At 39.7% G+C, this 21,107-nt stretch overlaps 1 protein-coding gene across 4 annotated transcripts in view; it reads right to left on the bottom strand.

Annotated features, from left to right (window-relative positions):
* Positions 1-548: 548 nt before the first annotated feature.
* The window catches only part of nat16 (N-acetyltransferase 16), a 35,369-nt gene continuing 14,810 nt past the window's right edge, over positions 549-21,107 (bottom strand). Inside the window, exons 2-6 of one of the 4 annotated variants that reach the window (XM_031850805.1) lie at positions 18,829-19,014; positions 12,098-12,323; positions 10,980-11,204; positions 10,480-10,820; positions 549-10,252 (exon numbers count right to left, since the gene is read on the bottom strand). In XM_031850805.1, the coding sequence (XP_031706665.1) occupies positions 10,024-10,252; positions 10,480-10,820; positions 10,980-11,204; positions 12,098-12,323; positions 18,829-18,884 (1,077 nt within the window). In that variant the 5' untranslated portion in view covers positions 18,885-19,014 and the 3' untranslated portion in view covers positions 549-10,023. The other 3 variants (XM_031850804.1, XM_031850807.1, XM_031850806.1) reach the window with 3 other exon arrangements.

The raw sequence follows: 21,107 nt of genomic DNA, 5'->3' as shown, positions 1-21,107 counted from the left end.
CTCCTATAATCAAACAACAAAGGGATCTGTATATGGGTATATCCAATATGGGTCATCAATGATCAACGATTAGTATCAGCGGCAAAAAAACGTGATCAGGGATCTCTAAAAGTTATATATGCTCCCTTTTTTCTTTTGTGCTGATCCGATCCAAACTGTTTTATGATCCATTACACCACTAATTGTGGCTGTACAGAGCTAACCGGCACTGCACAGAAATGTTTATTTTTACGCTTTGGACAGAAACAGGCTAGCAGTTTCCTCCTGCCTCCAGTCTTTATGCTAAGCTACGCTAACCACTCCCTGAACCCAGCTCCATCTTAACACAAAGATGTTAGATGACAAAGATGACTGATACCGTTCTTCTCATGTAACTCCCTGAAAGAAAGCAAATAAGAGTTGAACCATTTCTTTAAGGCACAGACGTAATATTGATAGGCCTATACATTCTCAGCTAACTCTCGGATAGAAAGCAATTAAGAGTATTTCCAAAAAATGTTGAACAATTCCTATAAAAGGAGGAAAATAACGTGAAAGAAAACACAGACTCGTCACTTGTCTTTACTTAAAATACAACAAATGAGGAAGGTTTGTTCATGTTCCCCCTTCTGGAGGTCCAAGGCATTACCATTCAAGCCATGATAAAGCAATCACTACAAATCAAGCACAGAGAAAGATTAAATGTACAGAGATAAAGATTTGCATCACCGAGTGCATATTAAAATAAAATCTTTGAAGCCTACACATTACTATCATCACACTGGCTAGTTTAATCTCTAGCAGTGTATATTATTTATATTTTGCATGTAACAACGTTAGTCTTTAAAGTAACTAGTTACTACAGCTGTCAGGTTAATGTAGTGGAGTAAAAAGGACAATATTTCCATTTAAAATGTAAAAGTATAAGGTCTCACAAAATGGAATTACTCACATAAAGTAAAGTACTTAAAAACCAGTATACTAAATTACTAATCATCTCTTGGCTTAACTAACCCAAAGCCGCATTACTCCCTCAGAACACAGCCATTTCAACTTCTTATAGTTGTTAAAATATAGTCTTATTTTCAATGCCACGGTATACTGATGTACAAACTGCTCTACATGTCATTTGTCAAATGGTTCAGCTTTGGAGAAACATTGTCAAACCGAAAGGCTTATCTCACATGGCACTGGATGATTGTTTCTGGACATCAAGATGTGCGACAAGAACATGGGTTTTTCACTGAAGTCAATGCTACTTTACAGGAGATGGGAGCTATATCTATTATTGCCAAAGACAACTAAAGTGCATGCTGCTTTACCCACTAACTCAATGGCTTGTACAGTGAGTCATAAAACATATATTAATATAACACTTGACCCTATAATGCGTATAGGGTCTGCAGCACAATGTGTTAGCATTTTATTCACTTGTATACAACGTATACAATGATAACATTTTTCAAACAAAGTGCTATAAGTAACCCCAAAAACTCAATAATTCAATTCAGCTTCACATTCAACCACTGGTTATATCACCTTTGATTTTTGTGTACTGTGGGGCTACGGAAAAAAAGACAAACATTTAACCCAACTTTCCAACTAAAGCTAATGTTGCAAATAAAAACTCTAGAAATTTGCTGCATTTTCATAAATATTCGTGAGCTAATTGACAAACATGGAAGTTTAGCAGTCATGAAATTTGGCACTTCTTAGAGCTTCCCTCAAGCACACAATGCATCAACATCCAGTGAAGAAATATTATGCATAAATCCAGTGTATCTACTGAACATATTGTATATTTGTGTGCTGTATTGTCAATATATAGAAGTAAGCATCCAGCACACACGAAATGTGGAAACACGTCTGAGACTTCATGGCTGAAGATACTTTCCCTGATTAATGGGATTGGGTGGCGCTACTGGGGTCTGTAACTGAGTTTTCGAACCCTTTTAATCTAACCTTTTTTTCCTCAGCATCAAATACATCCACTGTGTTAGAATCCCTCACTTGTACATGCTGGTGATGCGTGCCCCCTCTAGATGTATGGTAGCATAAACCCCTTATGAATGGTACTCTATTAGACAATGGTGCAGTTTTATAAGTTGTCACTAATGGCTTTGTTAATGGTTAATAAATCACTTATACATGCTTTATAAAGCAGTAATAAAACATTTCTACACAGGACTTTTGGATTATCAGGTTGTGAAAAATCCCTTAAGACTGTCCTCCCAGTAAAAACGTCCGCATAAATTGTTCAAATGCTTAATACAATATTTACCGTTTGAGGACATCTATTGAACATGTGAATTATGACTGTACGGGAGCAATGGCAGCGGTACATTTAATTATTGTTATTGTACATTTTCAATACCTGGAGGTATGGAGGTTAGGGTAGAGGGCGGGGCAACAAAGTGTCTGGCTTCGACACAAGTGACCGCTGTTCATTTCCATTCCCTACCAAAACTTAACGCTTGTTTCTTTAAACCAAATTTCTCTTTGTTTGAAAAAGTTCCCACACTTTGACGAAGTAGTTGTTTTTAACCCAACCGCAATATTTTCACCCTAACCAAGTAGTCTCTGTGCCTACATTTAACCAAACACCATTGATTTCTGCAGATCTAAGCAGAGAAGAGCGCCACTGCCTCTGAAATGGAAAGGTAAAACATGTTAACATACCCAAAATCAGTCTAAAAGACACAACAACCAAAGCCCAGAGAAGTGTGTTTCAGCCCTCACCTTCTAATAAAACCATCAAGTCTAATCAAGTTGCTAATAAATTGAGATTTAATACTATGCCACACCAAAATATACGTTGAGTCCTGAAGAGCTATTTCAAAATCAAGAATATATTATGCTGAAGGATGAACACCATATTGTTTTTTCACAATCTTGTAGCCTTGTAGACAGTACTTCCCAACCCTCAAATACTGTCTTTAGAAATGACCTTTAAGGCATGAATAGAATACTTAATTAGTATTAACATTAATAAAACTATTAGTTTAAATGTTGTAAATGCTTTGCAAAGTATGACTTTAAAAAATAAATCTTATTAAAAAGGGTTAATTCAAGACCTCTGTTGGCCTATGTGTTGTTCGTTCATACAAAACCACACTGCAGTTATGCCAAGTCCAATTTCAAACTTTATGTCAAAATCTGGGGGCTAAGCAGACATGCATAAGGCTGAGTACAAATCATTCAGCACAATTCTGCCATAAACTCCTAAGCCTTGGGTTGAATGAGCTCATTTTTGTGTGTTTAACTGTTTCAAGTTTAAAATGCTGATCACTGAAATTCATCAAACCACATCTGTTGGATTGATCTCAATCTGCAGAACTCAGTGGCAAAAACTTGTTCTAATATGTGAAGCACTTCCAGTTAAAGACCTCAGACATTTGAAGGAGTCTCATCACCTTTGGCTCTGGTGTTAGAGGGAATTATGTAAGCATGTGCATTGAGGACTTGTAGGTGATAATGAACAATTTGGAATATCAACAAGGCAAAGAAACACAGAAACAAAAGGTACAGCTTCTGCCAGATTCATTTCAAATGGTTTGGAATGTCAAAATGCTGATAATAAAAGCATCCAAAAGATGCTTTCTTTCACATGTGATGAAGTCAACTGCTGGAAAAGGAGAACAACAATGGATCTATATTAAGTACTAAAATTCAAAAATGACAAAACTCAAAATGGCAGCACAAATTGATTGAAACTGACCAGGCCAATTTATTAGGATTGCCATGACCCTAGCAACTTGAGGGGTAAAAAGAAGTGTGTTGGTACACAAAAAACTTCATGGATTTACAAGTCAACTGAACTTAAAGGCCTCAGTATGCTGTAAAGAAATTACTTTTTTAAGTGTCTGGAAGCCCTTTTCTGATGGTGGGACCGGGGGGGATGTTAAGCGTATAGCTTTTTATATGAGTCATTACATCCAGACTACAAAGACACGCAAAAGACAGAGTTATTAAAAAGAGATGCTATGATGGCAGGCTTTTTGGCCCCGCCTTCAGGTGTGGCAATTGGTTACAGCTATAAACACTTTTCTAGTACAACCTACTTTCTTTGAAGCATACTGAGGCCTTTAGATGGATGAAAGTTTCACAAGGCATTGTTGATTTGTAGATGGGGAAGAAAGTCTAGAAACAATGACCCCCCCTCCCCCGACTGAATAAATTACAAAGAAAAAGGCCAGAAATCTTAAAACCTGAACCATCTACCAGATTAGTGGACAAATGGCAGATCTCTAATGTCTTTTGCCTGCTGTGAGGCTGATAATAGCAGGACTCAAGAGAGCGCATGCTGAAATGGTGCTCAAAGTGAAGTGGCAGCAGGGCGCACTGAGTGAACATTGAAAATAGAAAGTTTTATTCATATAAAAAGTAAGGTGATCATTGATGGGCTGACATGTTCTCAGAGATAAATTCACGACTGGCCACTGTTTGTTTCCTCTGAATGAGGCCATCCTACGCTTTTTGGCCATTTGAGTGTTAACATTAAGTCTTCATTCTGGCCTCTCACAAGCTCCAGTGACTTTCCAGCAAAAGTTACAGTATTTACATGTATTACATATTATGACAAGACAAAAAAAATAATTGAATGAGTATATTTATCATAATGTGTTGAAGGATACTCCTACTTGCTATGTTAGGGTTATGTGAAACTTAACAGAGGGTGTATTTGATTGTGAGGAAAGTATCTAGCTAATTGTATAGAGTATGTTTCAAAGATTACTCAGCTGGTTAGATTTAACTCTACTAACTGGTAGTGTGTCCTTATGGGGACAAAATGCATGTCCCTGTAACGTAAATCATTACATGTTAGGGTGAAGACTTGGTTTAAGGTTAGGCTAAAGTAAGGTTAAGGTTACAGTTCGGATAAAGGTTAGGATTAAGGTGGTAGCGATTGTGGTTAGGGTTAGGGTAAGTCTCCAGGAAATTAATAAAAGTCAATGCAATGTCCTCAAAAGTCATGAAAACACGACTGTGTGTGTGTTTGGAGAAGGGCTGCATATGTACATTTCTCCATCTTCATACAGAAGGCAGTAACGCACATTTAAGATGATTGTTGTTCTGTCTCTTGAAATTACAAGAAACAGATCAAAATGAACAAGCTTTGTTTTTTCCTGACAACAAAATTAACAAAACCTACCAAACTGACTTCTGATGATCATTTAGAAGAAAAATGGGGGAAATTCATGTGTGGCAATTCAACTATGATTAGCACCTCCAAGTCCAATGAAGTCATGGTATTCTACTGGAAAATGTCGGATTGCTCACTCTGGGATGGGAGTGATGAGCTGCCAGCATAAAAATAGAGTATCAGGTAGCTTGGGGTCTTGTTTCAAAGTGAGTGAAAGATGGATTTACTAAACTATCTTGGTGAAGAGGGACATGAGCCTGAAAGCCAAGAACTGGTTTTAACGGTTCATCTACATTCCAGCCTTCACCTCAACTGTCATGATGGTCATTGGTTACTTTAGCTTGAGAGAGTGTTACCGCCGAAAATCAAGGAATTCTCTTGACTGGCTTATCTGTGGATAAGTGAGGACAAGATGGAACACAAGATCCACAGGCAAATCAGTACTGCATCAACTGTGATGTCGGCACTGTACCGGACTGTCATGGTTCAGGCAAAACTTTTCATCTACGAGTTGCTCTACTTCCCAACCCTCAATGATCGGCAATGACCCAAAGAATGTGATCGGCCATACACAAGTTTTCTTCACAGGGTGTCTGTCCTCAACTGTAAAGAAAGGGTGAGGAACTCAGACATCTGGAAGGAACTTGGAGCAGAGTCACTGCTCGTTCACATCAAAAGGAGCCAGTTGACATGGTTCAGGCATCTGATCTGAACGCCTCTTGGACACCTTTTTTTTTACTGGGTATCCAGGCATGTCCAACTAGGAGGAGACTCCAGTACAGACAAAGAACATACTGATGGGAATATATATCCCATCAGACTGGGGAATGCCTTGGGAACCCCCAGGACTAGCTGGGAGATGTTACTAATGGAGGTATGTTTGGGCTACCTTGCTTAGCCAGCTGTCACTGCGACCAGGATGGATGGATAGATAGGAATTATTTGTCAGCTGACACAAAGTCACTATACTGTAAACCATTTCCTACCACTGGAAAACTATCTTTGCAACTAGTGATACTATTAGGGATATTATAGGATAGAATGTTTAATGAAACTACTCTACTTATCTACTACCATGGGCACACTATCAAGCAAATATACGTAGATATATTATAGGGAAGATATTGTAGGGGTAATTAGGGTAATTTAAATTGTTTTGGGGTACTCCAGAATATGAGCTACCAAAGCAGAATATCAGCTGACATGATCAGACAGCATATTATTTAATCTTGAGGTTCTGCCTTGGACCCCTAAAATCCAGCTATAGACCCTCGTACTTTCAGGCTAGTAGGGGCTCAGCTGCATATTTTAGAACCAGGGTCCCCTAGTAGGTAAACCCTGCAATTAGTGCACTAATAACTAATAGTGTTATCTGCTAATGCCCAATGTTTGTGGCAGTCCTTGATTACACAAGTTATATCAGAATCAGAATCATGAGAACACAGTTTGGGTTATGTTATGTCAAGATCACAAAATAATGATTCTTTGCTCACAATAAAACAAGAGATTTTTATAAATAGATTACGAAAAATATACTGCGATCATGAAAAAACTAGCTGTAAAAATAATTACACCCATTGCCCTCTAATCTATCTTATCTTCACTTTACTCCTGGCAGCAAATGAAAGGGCATCAGTTTAGATGAGTGGTGACTTTCTTTGGTTACAAACAATAGGGTGAAAAGATAGTTGTCATCCTATTTTGTTATGCTCCGTGGTATATGTTGAGGATGATGACCACTCTAATAGGTCCTTCCTTGAATATTAATAATTTAAAAAAGTTGAATCTATTTAATCATTTAGTTCCTTTTTGTTAAACTTTGAAAGGATTTGACTCATCATTTAGCTTTCTTCAGAAAATAGGCCCAGTCATCCTCACACCTAGAAAATTGCATACCCGAAGAAGAAGGGGGTTAAAGTCAAGATACAAACTGGTCCAGGCAATGGGGAGGTTAAATAGTTTTGTACAAACTGAGATGTTTTTCATACAAGATATTTCTGTACTAGACTAATCAGACTAATGGTGTCCCACCCTCTACATGGGCATTTAAAGAGAGATTTAGAGTGTAACGGGTGTGTGTGCGGTGCTAAGTTTGCTCAATATGGTGTCAGTTTAATGCCAAATGAGCAATTAATTAGTAGAGAAAACTCAAAAAATGTTAAAGACAGTTTTAGGCCTGCTCAGCGGTTACCGCTGATAATGCCATCCCCCGACCCACGGTGGCAGGACCATGTTGCTGTGAAAGTGTAATGCCCACCTCCCCAGGTTATTGTTAGCTCTAATGTAACTGTTAGCTCTGTCAGCCTGTTGCCGTTGTTAGCACTGTTAGCACCGTGAGCTACTTGCTGCCAGCTCAGATATCTCTGTGTTCATAGTTGTGTGCAGGCATGAAATCCTGTCTGTATGGGTTGTAGCTGCTGCAGTAGTGGGCTAATAACACCTGATGATTGGCTGCGAGCAAAACGATACAATAAGTATCAATTGCAGGTCTGACTCATTGTTGATACTACTTGGTACTGGGTTATTTTGGTAGATACTTAAAAGGTATCAAATACCAGTACACAGACGTAGCTATGATGCCACTAGTAGAGGTTAATATGTAGGTGATAATGGACTACATGAAGGTGGAGGACAGAGTGTGGAGTAGAGCATCGTTTCCTCCACCAAGTTCCTTATTTTGTAAATGGAGACACAACAGTGTTTGGTATTGTGCTTATACCATGGCCACTTAGCAAAAAAAACAAGTCTGCAGTCATGCTAGCAGCTTTGTGAGACTGTAGTAGCAACAGCGATGCTTTGAGCTAAATACTAATGTATCATTGTCGTTGTGAGCATGCTAACAATGACAAGAAAGTCTAATGTTTACCGTGTTTTCCATCTTACTTTGGCATATTAGCATGCTGAATTAGCATTTACTAAATAAAATTAGAGCTAAGGCAGATGGGAATGTCATTAGTTTTGCAGGTATTTGGTCATAAACTCAAAAAATTTGACAAATGGAAATGTTGACCTGATGGTGGCACTAGATGAAAAGTCAGAAGATCACCAAAGTCATTACAATTTATCCTGAGGGGAACATGAATGTGTGTACTAATTTTGGACTAAATTGTGGGCTATTCCGATTCATGTATGTTGCGACATTTGACTGGATAAATAAAAACTTGAACCTACTAGTGGCGTTGTAAAAAGTCAGGGGACTAACAAAGTCATTAGGATTGATCTTCCGGGGGCCTTTCATATTGTCCATCCAGTAGTTGTCAAGATATTTTGTTCTAGAAAAAAGTGGTGGACCATTACACCAACCGCCATCCCTACAGCTATGCAGTTATCATTTGAATGGACACTAGCCAGTTGGCCATGGTATAATCCACAATATTCTGTTCATGTCTGGACAATAAACTAGAGATTAGTTTGCTCTAACAAGGCCAAAGCTTCTCTTAACACTGCTCTTGTATAGTCATAGAGAACACTATTTTGTTGCATTTTGTTTGGCATTATGCTAGCAATCTACAAAAGTAAGCCTAGATTTCACTTACAGCTTCAGAAGTTAATCATTTCTGTTAAAATCTTTTTGCAGCATTTAAGTGAACATATTAAATTAGTAACATATATATATACAATAAAATATTTGAAATAATAAAAAGACAAAAGCTAAGACAAAAGCTTGACCATAACAAAGGATAAATTGTCAGCCATTTTGTGACTGAGCATGTTCATTTCAATAACGTTGTTGTTGCTGCAGAGATTTTTTGTTGATTTTCCGAAGGAAATGCTAGTTAATAGATGCAACCCTCAACATAAGAGGGATGGGATCTGTAAATTACCCTTATTTGATCCTGAACTATTCCTTTTCATTCTAACGTTGACAAAACCTGTCTGTATAATCTTAATAAAGTGCCTTCAGAGTTGTGCAGATTTAGTAACCCAACTCAGCTTGTGTACATATTTAGAAGGTTCGTATTTACAGAAAGAACAAAGGTGAAAGGTTTGAGATGCCCTCAGGGTACTTACATTTTTGTCTTTAAAGAATATCATTTGCATGTTGACTGTTTTTAGGTTTTAGGTTACATCACTGCTACCGTTGTGAGAAAGCCTCCCCAAGCTCATCACTCTTTTTACATCTTCCCTTGTCATGAAACATACAGAGGGTGGACATAATAAAGAAGAAACCTGTAATCATTGTAATAAATCATAAGATAAGCTAATATGGTGATGATTCAACTCTATAGTCACTTTTCAGGCCATAGTTTGTAGTGTTGTTGCATTGGACTGCTTTAGGGTCCAGTCATATCAGCATTCATAAAAGTGATGTTTTGGTACAAAAAAAAATTTACACTGACTGACTTTGTGTCTGACTGCTCTTGGATCAGTCAAAAAAAAAGAGGAACTTTGGGTTTGGTCATAGTTTCCATGGGTCTGTTTTTGATCCAGTACAAAAGTGCTGACCTGTGAAGACCTCTCCTAACGGAGGTTTGTGTTATTTAGTTCCCCTTCTTTAAATACATTAGGGGTACAAAATATTATGTACACCTTAAAATTACATCATTAAAATGGTACTTCAAAATGACTATAAAGTTGTATCAACACCTCTAACACCAATTGAATATTATCATTTTTACAAATGTATTTGTAACAGACCTATTGATTTCATGTTTTTTTCATGGTTTTATGTCCACACCCTGTATTTATTTGTGTATTGTTAAATCTTACTGCACTCTTGGAAGTTGTTTTGTTTTGTAGAAACTACATTTAGTTTGCTTGGTTTCTATTTCCTCTGTACAGAGGGTTGTGTTTTTATGTTAAGTGTAATTGAGTTGTGTCCATTCCTTGTTGTCTAGACCCTTGTCTTCATTCCTTTCTGGCTCCTTCATCTTCTACTCATTTCCATCCACCCTCTGTAACTAGACGACGTCTGACTCCACCACGCATTGCACGGTGTACTCCTTCACCAGCTCCACGCTCAAAGTGTTGTGGCAGAATTCGGCCATGGACTTCCAGAGTGGTGGGTCCAGGAACATCTGGCACATCACGTGACCCTTCAGGGTGGCAGTGTGGCGCTGCAGGTGGCACAAGAACTGCTGCCGAACCAGGTCCAGGTCTTTACCGAACATGTCAATGTTCAGGTAATACCTGGTTCAACAAAAATGTTACAGTGAAAATAATGTATTATTTTGAATAACTATTAATTTTTTAAAGTTACAAGTATCTTAAAGTCACTATGTGTAGTACCTAATAAATGGACAACTCTGGCACCCACATGGTACTATCAAAAGATGCTATGGCAGAAAGCAGTGCACCCCACTACATTATTGTATACTTTCTTATGGACAGTTATGAATAAAAAAAAAAACAATTACCAGTCATCTCCAATGGGCACCCTGAAAGGGAAGGTACAGAGGCTGGCCACAGTAGGGTTGGACACATCATCTACCATCCAGTCAATGTCCTTCTTCAGTAGGATAGCCATGTTACTGGGCAGAAGCTTGAAAGGCTGCCAGTCTTGAATGATGGTGGCATTAGGAAGAACCCCATGCATCAGGTCAGTGGTCAGATACAGCCGGTGGACAGCTGTATGGTCAAGACGCAATGGAGGAAGGTTGGAGGAGGTGGACAGAGAGGATTGGATGTCTCCACCCTGACCAAGCTCAGACAGACGGAGCTTGAGGTCTTCAGCTCTGAAGCGTAGCAACAGAATACCCTGTGAGAAGAAAGCCAATGTATGAGCTCACAAAGTACCATAAAAGTAAACACACTGACTGAAAGCAAGCTTATAGCATTTTGCATGTTGATCATTAACAACATTCATAAACCATAGGCACAGACCAAAACACAGAATGTCTTCTTTTGTTGTTGGTACCTGCTTGGTTATGAGACGATACTTCTGGAAGTCCTTGGGTCCAAGCTGATCATCACGGGTCAAGCGGCTTACTTTAACATCAGGGTACTTGGATTTGACCAGCTCGCAGCAAAAGCGAAGCAGAACTCCTGCCACACCCTTTCCCCTTTCCTGAGGGGCGACACGTAGACCTTCCACCAGCATAGTCTCCCCATCGTCAATCACACACACAGACTCCAGAGCAATCTGTTGAGTATCACAGAAGAAGGCGGACTAAAGAAACAATCACATTGACATGTCCTTTTTAGAACTTTATATCATTCCTGTAGCTGGGGCAGAGCTGCATGACCTGTTTACGAGATTTAGGAGACAAAAACATATTTATTTCAGCACAGAGCACGATCCCATTTCCTGTGTCTATCTGTGTTGCGGTGGCAGCAGACTAAGCAACATAACTTAAGAAACACATCATCTGCAAAAAGTAGATGATGTGGTTTTGCTGTTGCCATCAGGTCAAGACCCCCAGTGCACACTGGGACAATCCAAAATTCACCTTTGGTCATGACCTTTGGATGATGACCGAAAGAATGGGGCCTCGGATTCAAACGGCCAAAATGATTCTTCTTCACAGGGCGGCTGGGCTCACCCTTGAGTAAGGAGCTCAGAGAAGAACCACAAAAGCTGTCAAAAGGATTCAGATACGCTTCAGGCATCTGATTGGGATGCTTCCTCCACACCTTCCTTTGGCTGTAGTCTGGCCATTTTCAACTGCGAGGGGAACCCAGTGAAACTCAGAACAAGCTGGGGAGATTGCATATCCCATCTGCCCTTGGAATACTTTGGGATACCCCAAGACAAGCTGGAGAGAAGGACACTTGGGCTACCTTACTGGACATCACGTCGACTATCTTGGCCAAATGGACACAGAAAACATAGTTTCAGCTTTATCTGCCCAGTTCATGCATCTGCAAAGTTTTCTTAATTCCTTCAAACCGGAAGTCATGAAATTCCTTACCATCACATTGAGACAAATCTAGTCTCAATAATTTCATACTTGCTCTGACTTCTGTAATATAACAATTCTGCCTTTTCTGAAACACATAACTTTAAAATATGTTCATGCTATTCATTGAACTTACCACTTTTCCCTGTTTGCGAGCCAGTATGACTGTGCGGTTGGTCTCCTGTAGCCAGTCAGTGTATCGAGTGGGCAGGTAATCAAGGCCACCATAGATGTTCTGGCTCATGGCCATGATCTCATCAAAATCCTCCTCAGTGGCCACAGAGAACTGAAGGCCTGCCTGGGACAGGGCCTCTGGGAGCTGGAGCATAGTCAGGCTGGTATCGATCTTCATCTTGAAATAACTGATGAGATACAAAGTGGGGGAGAGGTTATTGTAGATTGTATTTATTTTTCTTAAACCAGGATTGAGCTCAAGAACTGTTCTAACCAAGGAATTCCTTACAGGAGGCAAATTCTGGTTGGTGCAGAAACACAGAGTGCACATCTTTTGATTCAAAGCAACAAACAAGCTTCTTCAGATATATAGCCGCCTGGATAACAGTTGTTTTTGTTTATAGCTAGCAGGACAGGAGAAGAAAAAAACTGCAGGTGACAAAACCATGAACACAAAGACAGACTACTACATTTTGAATCAATCTGAAAGAACTGACCACAGATGATTGCCAGGAGAGAGACGTGCCATGTAGCTGAATTAGATTAAGGGCGCTTTCTCAAGTCAACCTTAAGTCCATTTTAATGTAACTCTGGTGCGGTTTGTTTGGGCAGTTGTGAGTGAGAGTAAGTAATCGCACTCTGGGGCAGACCAAAATAACCGGTCCAAAACCTATTGCGAGAGGTGGTCTTGGACAGTTTCCAAGCAAACCCTTGTGTGGTTCGATTGCAGTGAGATTAGATTAGACCCATTAAAAGGAAGTGAACCAAAACGCAGGCTGCCGGCATTTACTAAGATGGGTACAGATAAACAACATGAGTGTGATAGGACTGACTAGGACTTCTGCAGAATGTTTGCTTGACTTCTCAACCGAACATACAGAATATGCCAGATGAAGTCTACAAAAACATGTCAAAGTCCGCAACTCCATACATTGAAGTGGCAGTTCTTGAGATTTGGTCCGCTTTAATTTGTGCAGTGTGAGACTGAATCAGGCTAAATAGAAAACAAACCAATAGTATTGATTTCACTCTGATTCGGACTAGCCAAACAGACTTTGGCTTGTGAGAGCGCCCTAAGGAAGAAAGCATAGAGATACTGTATATGCAAAGGAAGCTGGATGAATGAATCAGAAGAGCTAAAGAAATGCAAGACAGAGGGAAACAAACTAGATGAGACAGGCTGAAGAGGCAGAAACAGACAGAAAGTTGGGCCAAAAACAGATTAATGACAACAGACACAGGAAGTGGAAGACTGGCACCTATCTTGATCCCTAAGTCTTTTCCCATAAATCCTGTAAATCCATACCCTCAGCCCCCTAATCCATACACTAATACCCTCTGATACCCACTCCACATTACAAACATTGGCATTTGTCCTGAGCTTGGCTAAAGAATTCACAGAGTTAAATAGACAAGATCAAATGGAGAACGCCTTGAACACATTTGTTTCATATGCCCTGAAAGCCGAATACAGTAACTACATCCAAATAAGATACATCAAGGTACATAAAATGCTACATGTGTTGGGTAATCAGATAGGGTGAAGATCACTGGAGTGAGTGCACAAACTTCCGCAAGTGTTCTGGCAGAAAAGTGACCTCTAACCAAATCAAACTAATATTTAATAATATTGAGCAAGAGTCTAAAGGTGCCAGGTGTTAGGGATCTGCACCGAGGAAAACAAAAACAAGATGCTTGCTCTTATGAAGATCTTTGCATTTAATTAAGTTTAGATACAATGCATTAATACATGATGCAGTACAGTGTGATCAAATTAAATAAACCAAGCTTGTGCTAAAAGGAAACATGCAACATAACATAAGAAGCCATTCAAAAAAAGTGATACAATATGATAATATACAACAAAATATGAAAACATACAATAACATATAGGTAGGGCTGGGTATAGAGTCTCAATAGTTTTTGAATTTTGGGAACATTTTGTTGACATGAATTTCAAAAGATGTGAAGTGCTGAAAATTGCCCCCATTGATTGAATGTTTTGAATAAAAAAAAATAGGTTAACGTGATTCCGTTTCTTCTTTGCTTCTTTTCACCTGCCAATTATGCATTGTATTGGGAGGGAGTAAAGCATGGATGATTCACGTTATCCCCCTCCGGTTCTGACATCAGTGTGCAGGTGCCCCAACCGGACAGAAGGAGTGCACTGGCATGGACATCCATGAACATATCAAAATGTGTTCATTGAAACACAAGACCAAGCTGGAGTTACTGGTACTCTAAATGGAACCACAGGTCTTTGGACAGGAACTTCACCCCTGTGCCACAACTGCACATAAACAGACACAGTAATGTTTTGATATTGTCTGCAACACTGAGGTTTTGCATTGGCACTGATGATGATGAACATTTTCCAATGGTACCCAGCCCTAGCTATGAGAGATATCAATACAAGTATAATGAGCAGGAGACTGCAAATTGTACTTGAAGTCCAACACAGAGTTCAGTAAGCTAGCTCAAAGACAGTCGCACAGTTGATGGTCCATAATGGAGGCTTTTGAGACTGCTAAACAGGGGTTTCTAACTGGTAGCCAGACTAAAATAACACACCATAAAAGCAGTGACCAATGTCACAAAAGACGATGGCAAAGAAAGACCACCATCCAGCTATCCAATTACTGAATAGATATACAGCAAGTGTCAATACGTGAAGGAAAACTGAAACTAACAACTATAGGACCAACCACACCAGTCTCGAGTAGTGCCTTAATTGGCAACAAGCTAGCTTTTAATTCGATGCAACACACATCTTCAATATCTGGCGGTCAATAGAACACTGCAACACTGAATATACTAGAGGAGCTGTATGTGAGAATGGAAAAGTCCAAATCAGTGTTTGTCCGGAGTTGATATGAGAAAATGGCTTAAGACGTGATCTTCTGTGAATCTCAATACCAGAGCTATCACACTTATAGCTGTTACCATAAAACATAAACTTGGTCACCGCCTCATCCAATAGTTTATGCTACTCCCAATCAGACACAGATACAGAATACCGTCCACATACTGTGGAAACAAATTCCATCCTTGGAGACATTAAAGTCTCTCTCTATCTGAAGCATCAAGAAAAGTAAAGAACACTTATTTTCCAAAGGTAGCATCCATCGTGCCATATACAGAGGCAGTGCCCTATCCTTTTCTGCTTTTCTGCATTAGCTTCAACCTTCCCAGTTGTTTTGTGATTATGAATATAGTTCAAGAATAGGACTACTATTAGCCTCCATGGACCACATGTGCCAATTGTGGTTGAAAAAAAGAGAGAAGATTACTGGGACTGAATGGCTTGAACTAACAGATGGCCACACATACACGCAGGGCAGCTTTATCCTTAAGCATTTCACTATCAAAATGGGGCCCTGAATCAAGGATGTCATAGAGAAAGTGTAAGACTGTAGTGAAATGCCACATCAACAGAAATATGTAGATCCAAGCCAGACATACCAGAAATTGTATATCCATTGTCTAGTAAGGTGGGACAACTCCAAACATCAAGTCATGGAAAACAAGGCAAGAAGGATGGACTCCGAGGGAGATTGCGCAACCCCAGGAAGGAGAACGGTAGGGCAAGACCACTATCAAGACGAGTGTCCTGAGAACCACCTATGAGTACATCTAAATGGTGCCTTCGAAGGATGAAACCTGAGTACAGCAAGTAGGGGCTATGGAAGAGCAAGTTAAAGACGGGTCTAGAGTGTTCCATTGGCAGATAGTTGACGATAGAGGAGAAGGCTGGACCAGGATTGTACCAAGTCACTAAAAATGAAGCACAAGAGCAGGCCCTTAACACCAGACAACAAGAAACAGTGTCCAGCAGCCTGGCAGGACCCAAGGTGCACACAGCGTACTTTACTTGGCAAACAGTGGCATGACTAAGTTAAAGAAATCATCATGGAGAAAAATAATCATGTTGAAAATGCTAACAGCAATGTAGCACTGAAATGCCAAGAGGTGAACTTGGAGAAGGATCGTTAGTAAAATCCTACCAATTTGTCCAAAAAAGTGACAAAATGATGAAAGGTTTTGAAAATAAAAATTTATTTGCAAATCTAGCATCTTTAACATTTTAGAACACAGGTTTTACCTCATATTTGTGAATACATGGGACAATTCTACAAGTCATGCCGGTAAGATAAATAACAATAACATACTACCCTGGCTGCTAAATGCTTCAACAGCATCATTTGAGTGCTGCTGCAATGCTGATAACACTCCGAACCAGAACGGGCAGTTCTACGACATCACACCGGACAGGTTTCAGTTACATTTTTCCGCCATCTATCTCACACACATCTAATGCAATGCTTAAACATTTATTCAATATGGCAGTCTACACCTGCCACAGAAGTGCATGCCAGTATTTAGCAAGCGTAGATAGCAACATGATAAAATAAATGGAAGACTTTTCTGAGAAGAACAACTTAATAATTCTACTCTAACATGTCTGGTGTCAGCCCGTTGTCACTCCCAACTCGTCAAATACGGCAGCCTGGTCTGTGACCCCACGCATCAAACTATGATGCTCTACGGGGCCATAGCTATGGCAGGAGTAAAGGAGGAAGTGGTAAAGTCTGCATAGGGAGGGGGTTGGGTCCAAATGAAATAGGACTTTCACCAAGGAAACAGGTGTTCAGGTCCCTTGTGAAACCAAAAGTCAACATTGACTTAATTTAAGTTACGCAATGTTAAGTAGTATTACCACATCACTTGCATAACGTAGCCTACTTCATTAGGTATCATAGGTTATGTAACTTTACTACATCTCGTGCAGGTAACGTAGCCTATGTAACAACCTAACCAAAACCACGATCTTTTCCTAAACATAACCAAGCCATTTTGTTACACAGGACTTTCACCCAGGAGACATATGTTTGGGTTAACCATGTTACGTAACTTTACCACATTATGTGAAAGTAACATAGCCTACTTAACTACAAAACAAACTTATTTTAACCCTAACCATGATCTATTCTGGGTTAGGACGTGTCCAGTGTGAAACCAAGTCTTATTTTGACATTACATTACTTAAACTTACCACTTCTGTAATGTTGCCCCCTTAACTACGTTACGTAACATTACTACTTAGCGCGAAGATAACATAGACTTCTATACTACGTAACATAAATGCTTATTTTAATCCAAACCACAATCTTTTCTTAAACTCAACCAAGTTGTTTCCTGTGAAAACTGAAGTTAATTTTGAAAAGACGTAAAGCGGTACCAAGGGCGTCACAGTTTGAATCGTAGGACCACTGACTAAACATTGGTATTTGATAGAGTGAGAATGTGTTGCTGGTGTAGACAGGGTGTAACTGTCTGACTAAACAGGGATACTCAGCATCCCTGTTTAGTCCAAAATGCTGAGTGATGCTGAGTGATTTATCTGTACTTTGTATTTCTGGATAAACATGGTGTCTATGGGAAAAAGGCTCCACAAGGACACTATAGAAGTTGTTGTATTGATGTCCAGAACCCTACCTAACATAGAGATTAATCGCTGTATAACAAATGGTTTAACTTTGTAAAGAATGTGGACACAGTTGTATAAAACAACCTATAAGACATCATTCTGTATTCTTACTTTGTTATCGTGACTGTACAGTACTTGTTATTATAGGCCCTTTTTCATAACTTGTTAGCTTGTATTGTGGGTATTTAATTCCATTAAGAGAGGGGATCGGAGTCGGTCCCTTAGGGGAGTTGTTGGTTTGTAGAGGCTAAAACAGAAATGCTAGACATGTTCCAATAATCTATCAATGGGCCATGTGAGCTGTAAGGGCATCTGTAGTGAAAACACTGTCTGGTCACAGCAGACACACGTACACTCTGTGAACACTGGTATTTTTCCATCATGCTTTGATGCTTTGAGATGAGGTGTCAGGCCTGGCTGGATAGTCTGGTCCTGCCAATGAGAGCAATGCTATTTTCTTTTTGTGTTTCCCTCTCCCGCTCTCCCTCACACACTCATTGATTCATTCTTCTCGTATTCACTCTCTCATGCTCTTGCTTCCTCCCCCTCTTCGGCTGGCAGTGTACTCCAAACAAAATGGAATTTGACACATTTGCAAAAAAGACTGTTGAACTGCCACAAATACGCCACTGCGGGCAATCGCCAGTATGCTCGCCGCAGATTGGGCTCCGGTCATTTGGTGATGCCCGTGCCAGATAGAGGAGCTTTGGAATTTTGGTGTGAAAAGACACAATGAGTTGGAGAGATCTGCTATCCAAAGGATGCACACAAATAAGCAAATTCTTTCTGGTGACTTTGTTGGTGAATCGACCAACATGCCTGAATACTTGGCACACAGTGATATCAGCATCTCAGGATCTACCAATTGTTATCTTCAATCTACGATTGATGATTGAGTTTCAGCAATGGCTGAAAAACTCCAATCCCAAGAGCCACCATTATACCATTATAAGAATTATATGATGTAACTCAAAAGAGATTACTCATCTGATGGTTTACCGTTATGAGCATGCTAAGCTAGTACGCACTGGTGATCAACCCTTCCTCATGAAAATCCCATTTTGTCTTTTTTAACAAACCAAATTTGATTTATTTGGAGTATGCTGCCAGCTATCCTCTACGTCTTCCCACACAGAATACACATTCCACTGGAACAGAACAAGTATCTTAAGCACCTGAATAATACAAAACTCAAAGGAACACACCATGTCTTCTGTAGATTATCCTGCTGGTGTGATGAGAACATGGACATCAAAATCATTCATGTCTTCGGGGCAGATCCTTGGCTCCAGTGCTTCATGCCAGTAGGCTCCATGCGGATGCAAACACATAAGCAAACCGCTCTGTTGCGTGATAGCAGGCTCCATGTCATTTTTCCCACGCAGCCCCGCCTATACATGAAACAAACCATTGACAAACAGGCACCAGAAAATGATTAGTTTGGGAAATCTGTCAATCATCACTCTGTGCTTGTTGCCATGAAAATGAGACGGCTGTGGGATATACTTCCACATTGTCACCTACACTGGTGGGGTCTGTGTAGGATAAGTCATGCTTTCAGAAAATGCTAAGCAAATCTACCTGTTACTACACATCATGTATGTGTGTATTTTAGTTAATTACATAAAATCACAACCACTACTGTACTGTCTTGACTTTTGATCTTTTGTAATGTATTCTGCTTTGGTTATAAACAGAGGTAATAGCATGGTGCCAGATGATGGCACAGTTTACCCGCGGCTAATGATTATTGTATCAAACCCAACAAGTAGCAAAGACACAAGGAAGACAAAAAATGTCCTATGTCCCTCAACAGACAGGTTAAATGGTTTATCTGCATAATCTTATGCTCTCATTCTTATTCCTTTTTTAAACAAAAAGATTAACACTTTAAAAAGATTGACACAGTGACTATCACAAGAGACCGATGACTTCTAACATGTGTGTCCAGTAATGTCTAGTTCACACTATACAACCTCATTTTCCACTCATCGAGAGTTTTTAGAGCTCCCCGACAAAAGCCCCAGATCCAAGCCAAATCGGCGTTGGCCTCGGCACTCGCAAATCGCCGCTCGAGCGCTATGAGAGCCAAGAGGCCCGTTGATGCATCGCAGACAGATTCCGGATATCTAGCGGGATAAATATCTGGACCTGTGGGGCATTACAGCCAATGAGAGCGCAAGACACGGGTAACAATAGCAACTATACTGTATGTGTTGCGTTTGCATGGACCAAAGTTGTTGTTGCACCTAGAGGAAAGGGGGATAGAAAAGATGTACAGAAACAAGCTAGTTTGTGCCAAAGACAACATCAACAAGAATGACGACAAAAAATTCCGTCTCGCGCATGGTATTACATCTTTTTCTTGTCCCTTTTTCCGTGTGTTTTCGTGACAAATGGGCTTTTGGAGAGCAGACATACTCATCTGGGATTCCTCTTGGTGAACGATCTATCGCCAGTCCGTCATGTAGTGCAAAAAACACAACACGACTTCAAGACTCCCGATTACGAGAGATAAAGTTGTGTAGTATGAAGTTGTAAAATGTGATGGACTTACCATCGCAATGCTTGGATATAATACATATAATTTTCCAACATCAAAATTCCAAAAATGGCCTGAGACTAAATGCTAAGTGTGTGTAGCTTACTGACTTGCAGGGCCACACATACTGTTATGTTAGCATGTGACTATATATTTAAAAACATGTTGTCCAGGATCTTCTAAAGTGACCTAGTGGAATGATGTACAGAGAAATCTTAATCCTGATGGCTATCCATTATGGCGGAACTAATGACTCCATAGTGGGACATTATGAAGACAGAGGTCACGGTTAATGGTAACCTTTAGATTTATTGCTATTGAAGGAGTCTCACCCTCTCCTAGAGGTGACCCCTATTGCAAATAGATTTCGAAAAAAGGAAAGCTTATTGAATTTAATAAAATAGCATGAAACAAATTACTTAATTAGATGTTAGTGGTTAATTATGTATCTATTCACTACCCATGCATGCACATACTCAGCATTATTTGTGAATCCCTAAACTAGGGATCATAAATGGCCAGCGGCCCTCCACTAAACAGATTTTTTCTTCTTTTTCCCTCATGGGGTTTACATCCAAACGTTCAAGCATTTGAAAGAAACCCAGTGTACATGCAACAAAATGTAGTTAATATAAATCCCAATTAAGATGACCTTAATGTGCCATCTAAAAATCAATACCTTCCATTTTGAGAGAGGCACGCCAACCAATACTGGGTCTCATTGTGCAGCAGGCTGTTTAATAGGTCACGGTGCTGAGAGTCCCTGGTGCTGAAATGAAGTCTATAATAACTTACACTGCTCTCATCAATGACTTTGTTTACTTGTGCAGGAAAACTGAGATTGTATTTATGAAGCTGCTAAAATGTTTTTTTTTTGGGGGGGGGGGGGGGGGGGGTGAGTTGAAAAAAAAAAAAAAAATTTTTTTCTTTTTTTTTTAATTT

Source organism: Anarrhichthys ocellatus, unplaced genomic scaffold, assembly GCF_004355925.1.
Source record: "Anarrhichthys ocellatus isolate YVR2014 unplaced genomic scaffold, GSC_Weel_1.0 scaffold11, whole genome shotgun sequence".
Classification (NCBI taxonomy): domain Eukaryota; kingdom Metazoa; phylum Chordata; class Actinopteri; order Perciformes; family Anarhichadidae; genus Anarrhichthys; species Anarrhichthys ocellatus.
This window is presented reverse-complemented; position numbering and strand designations above follow the sequence as displayed.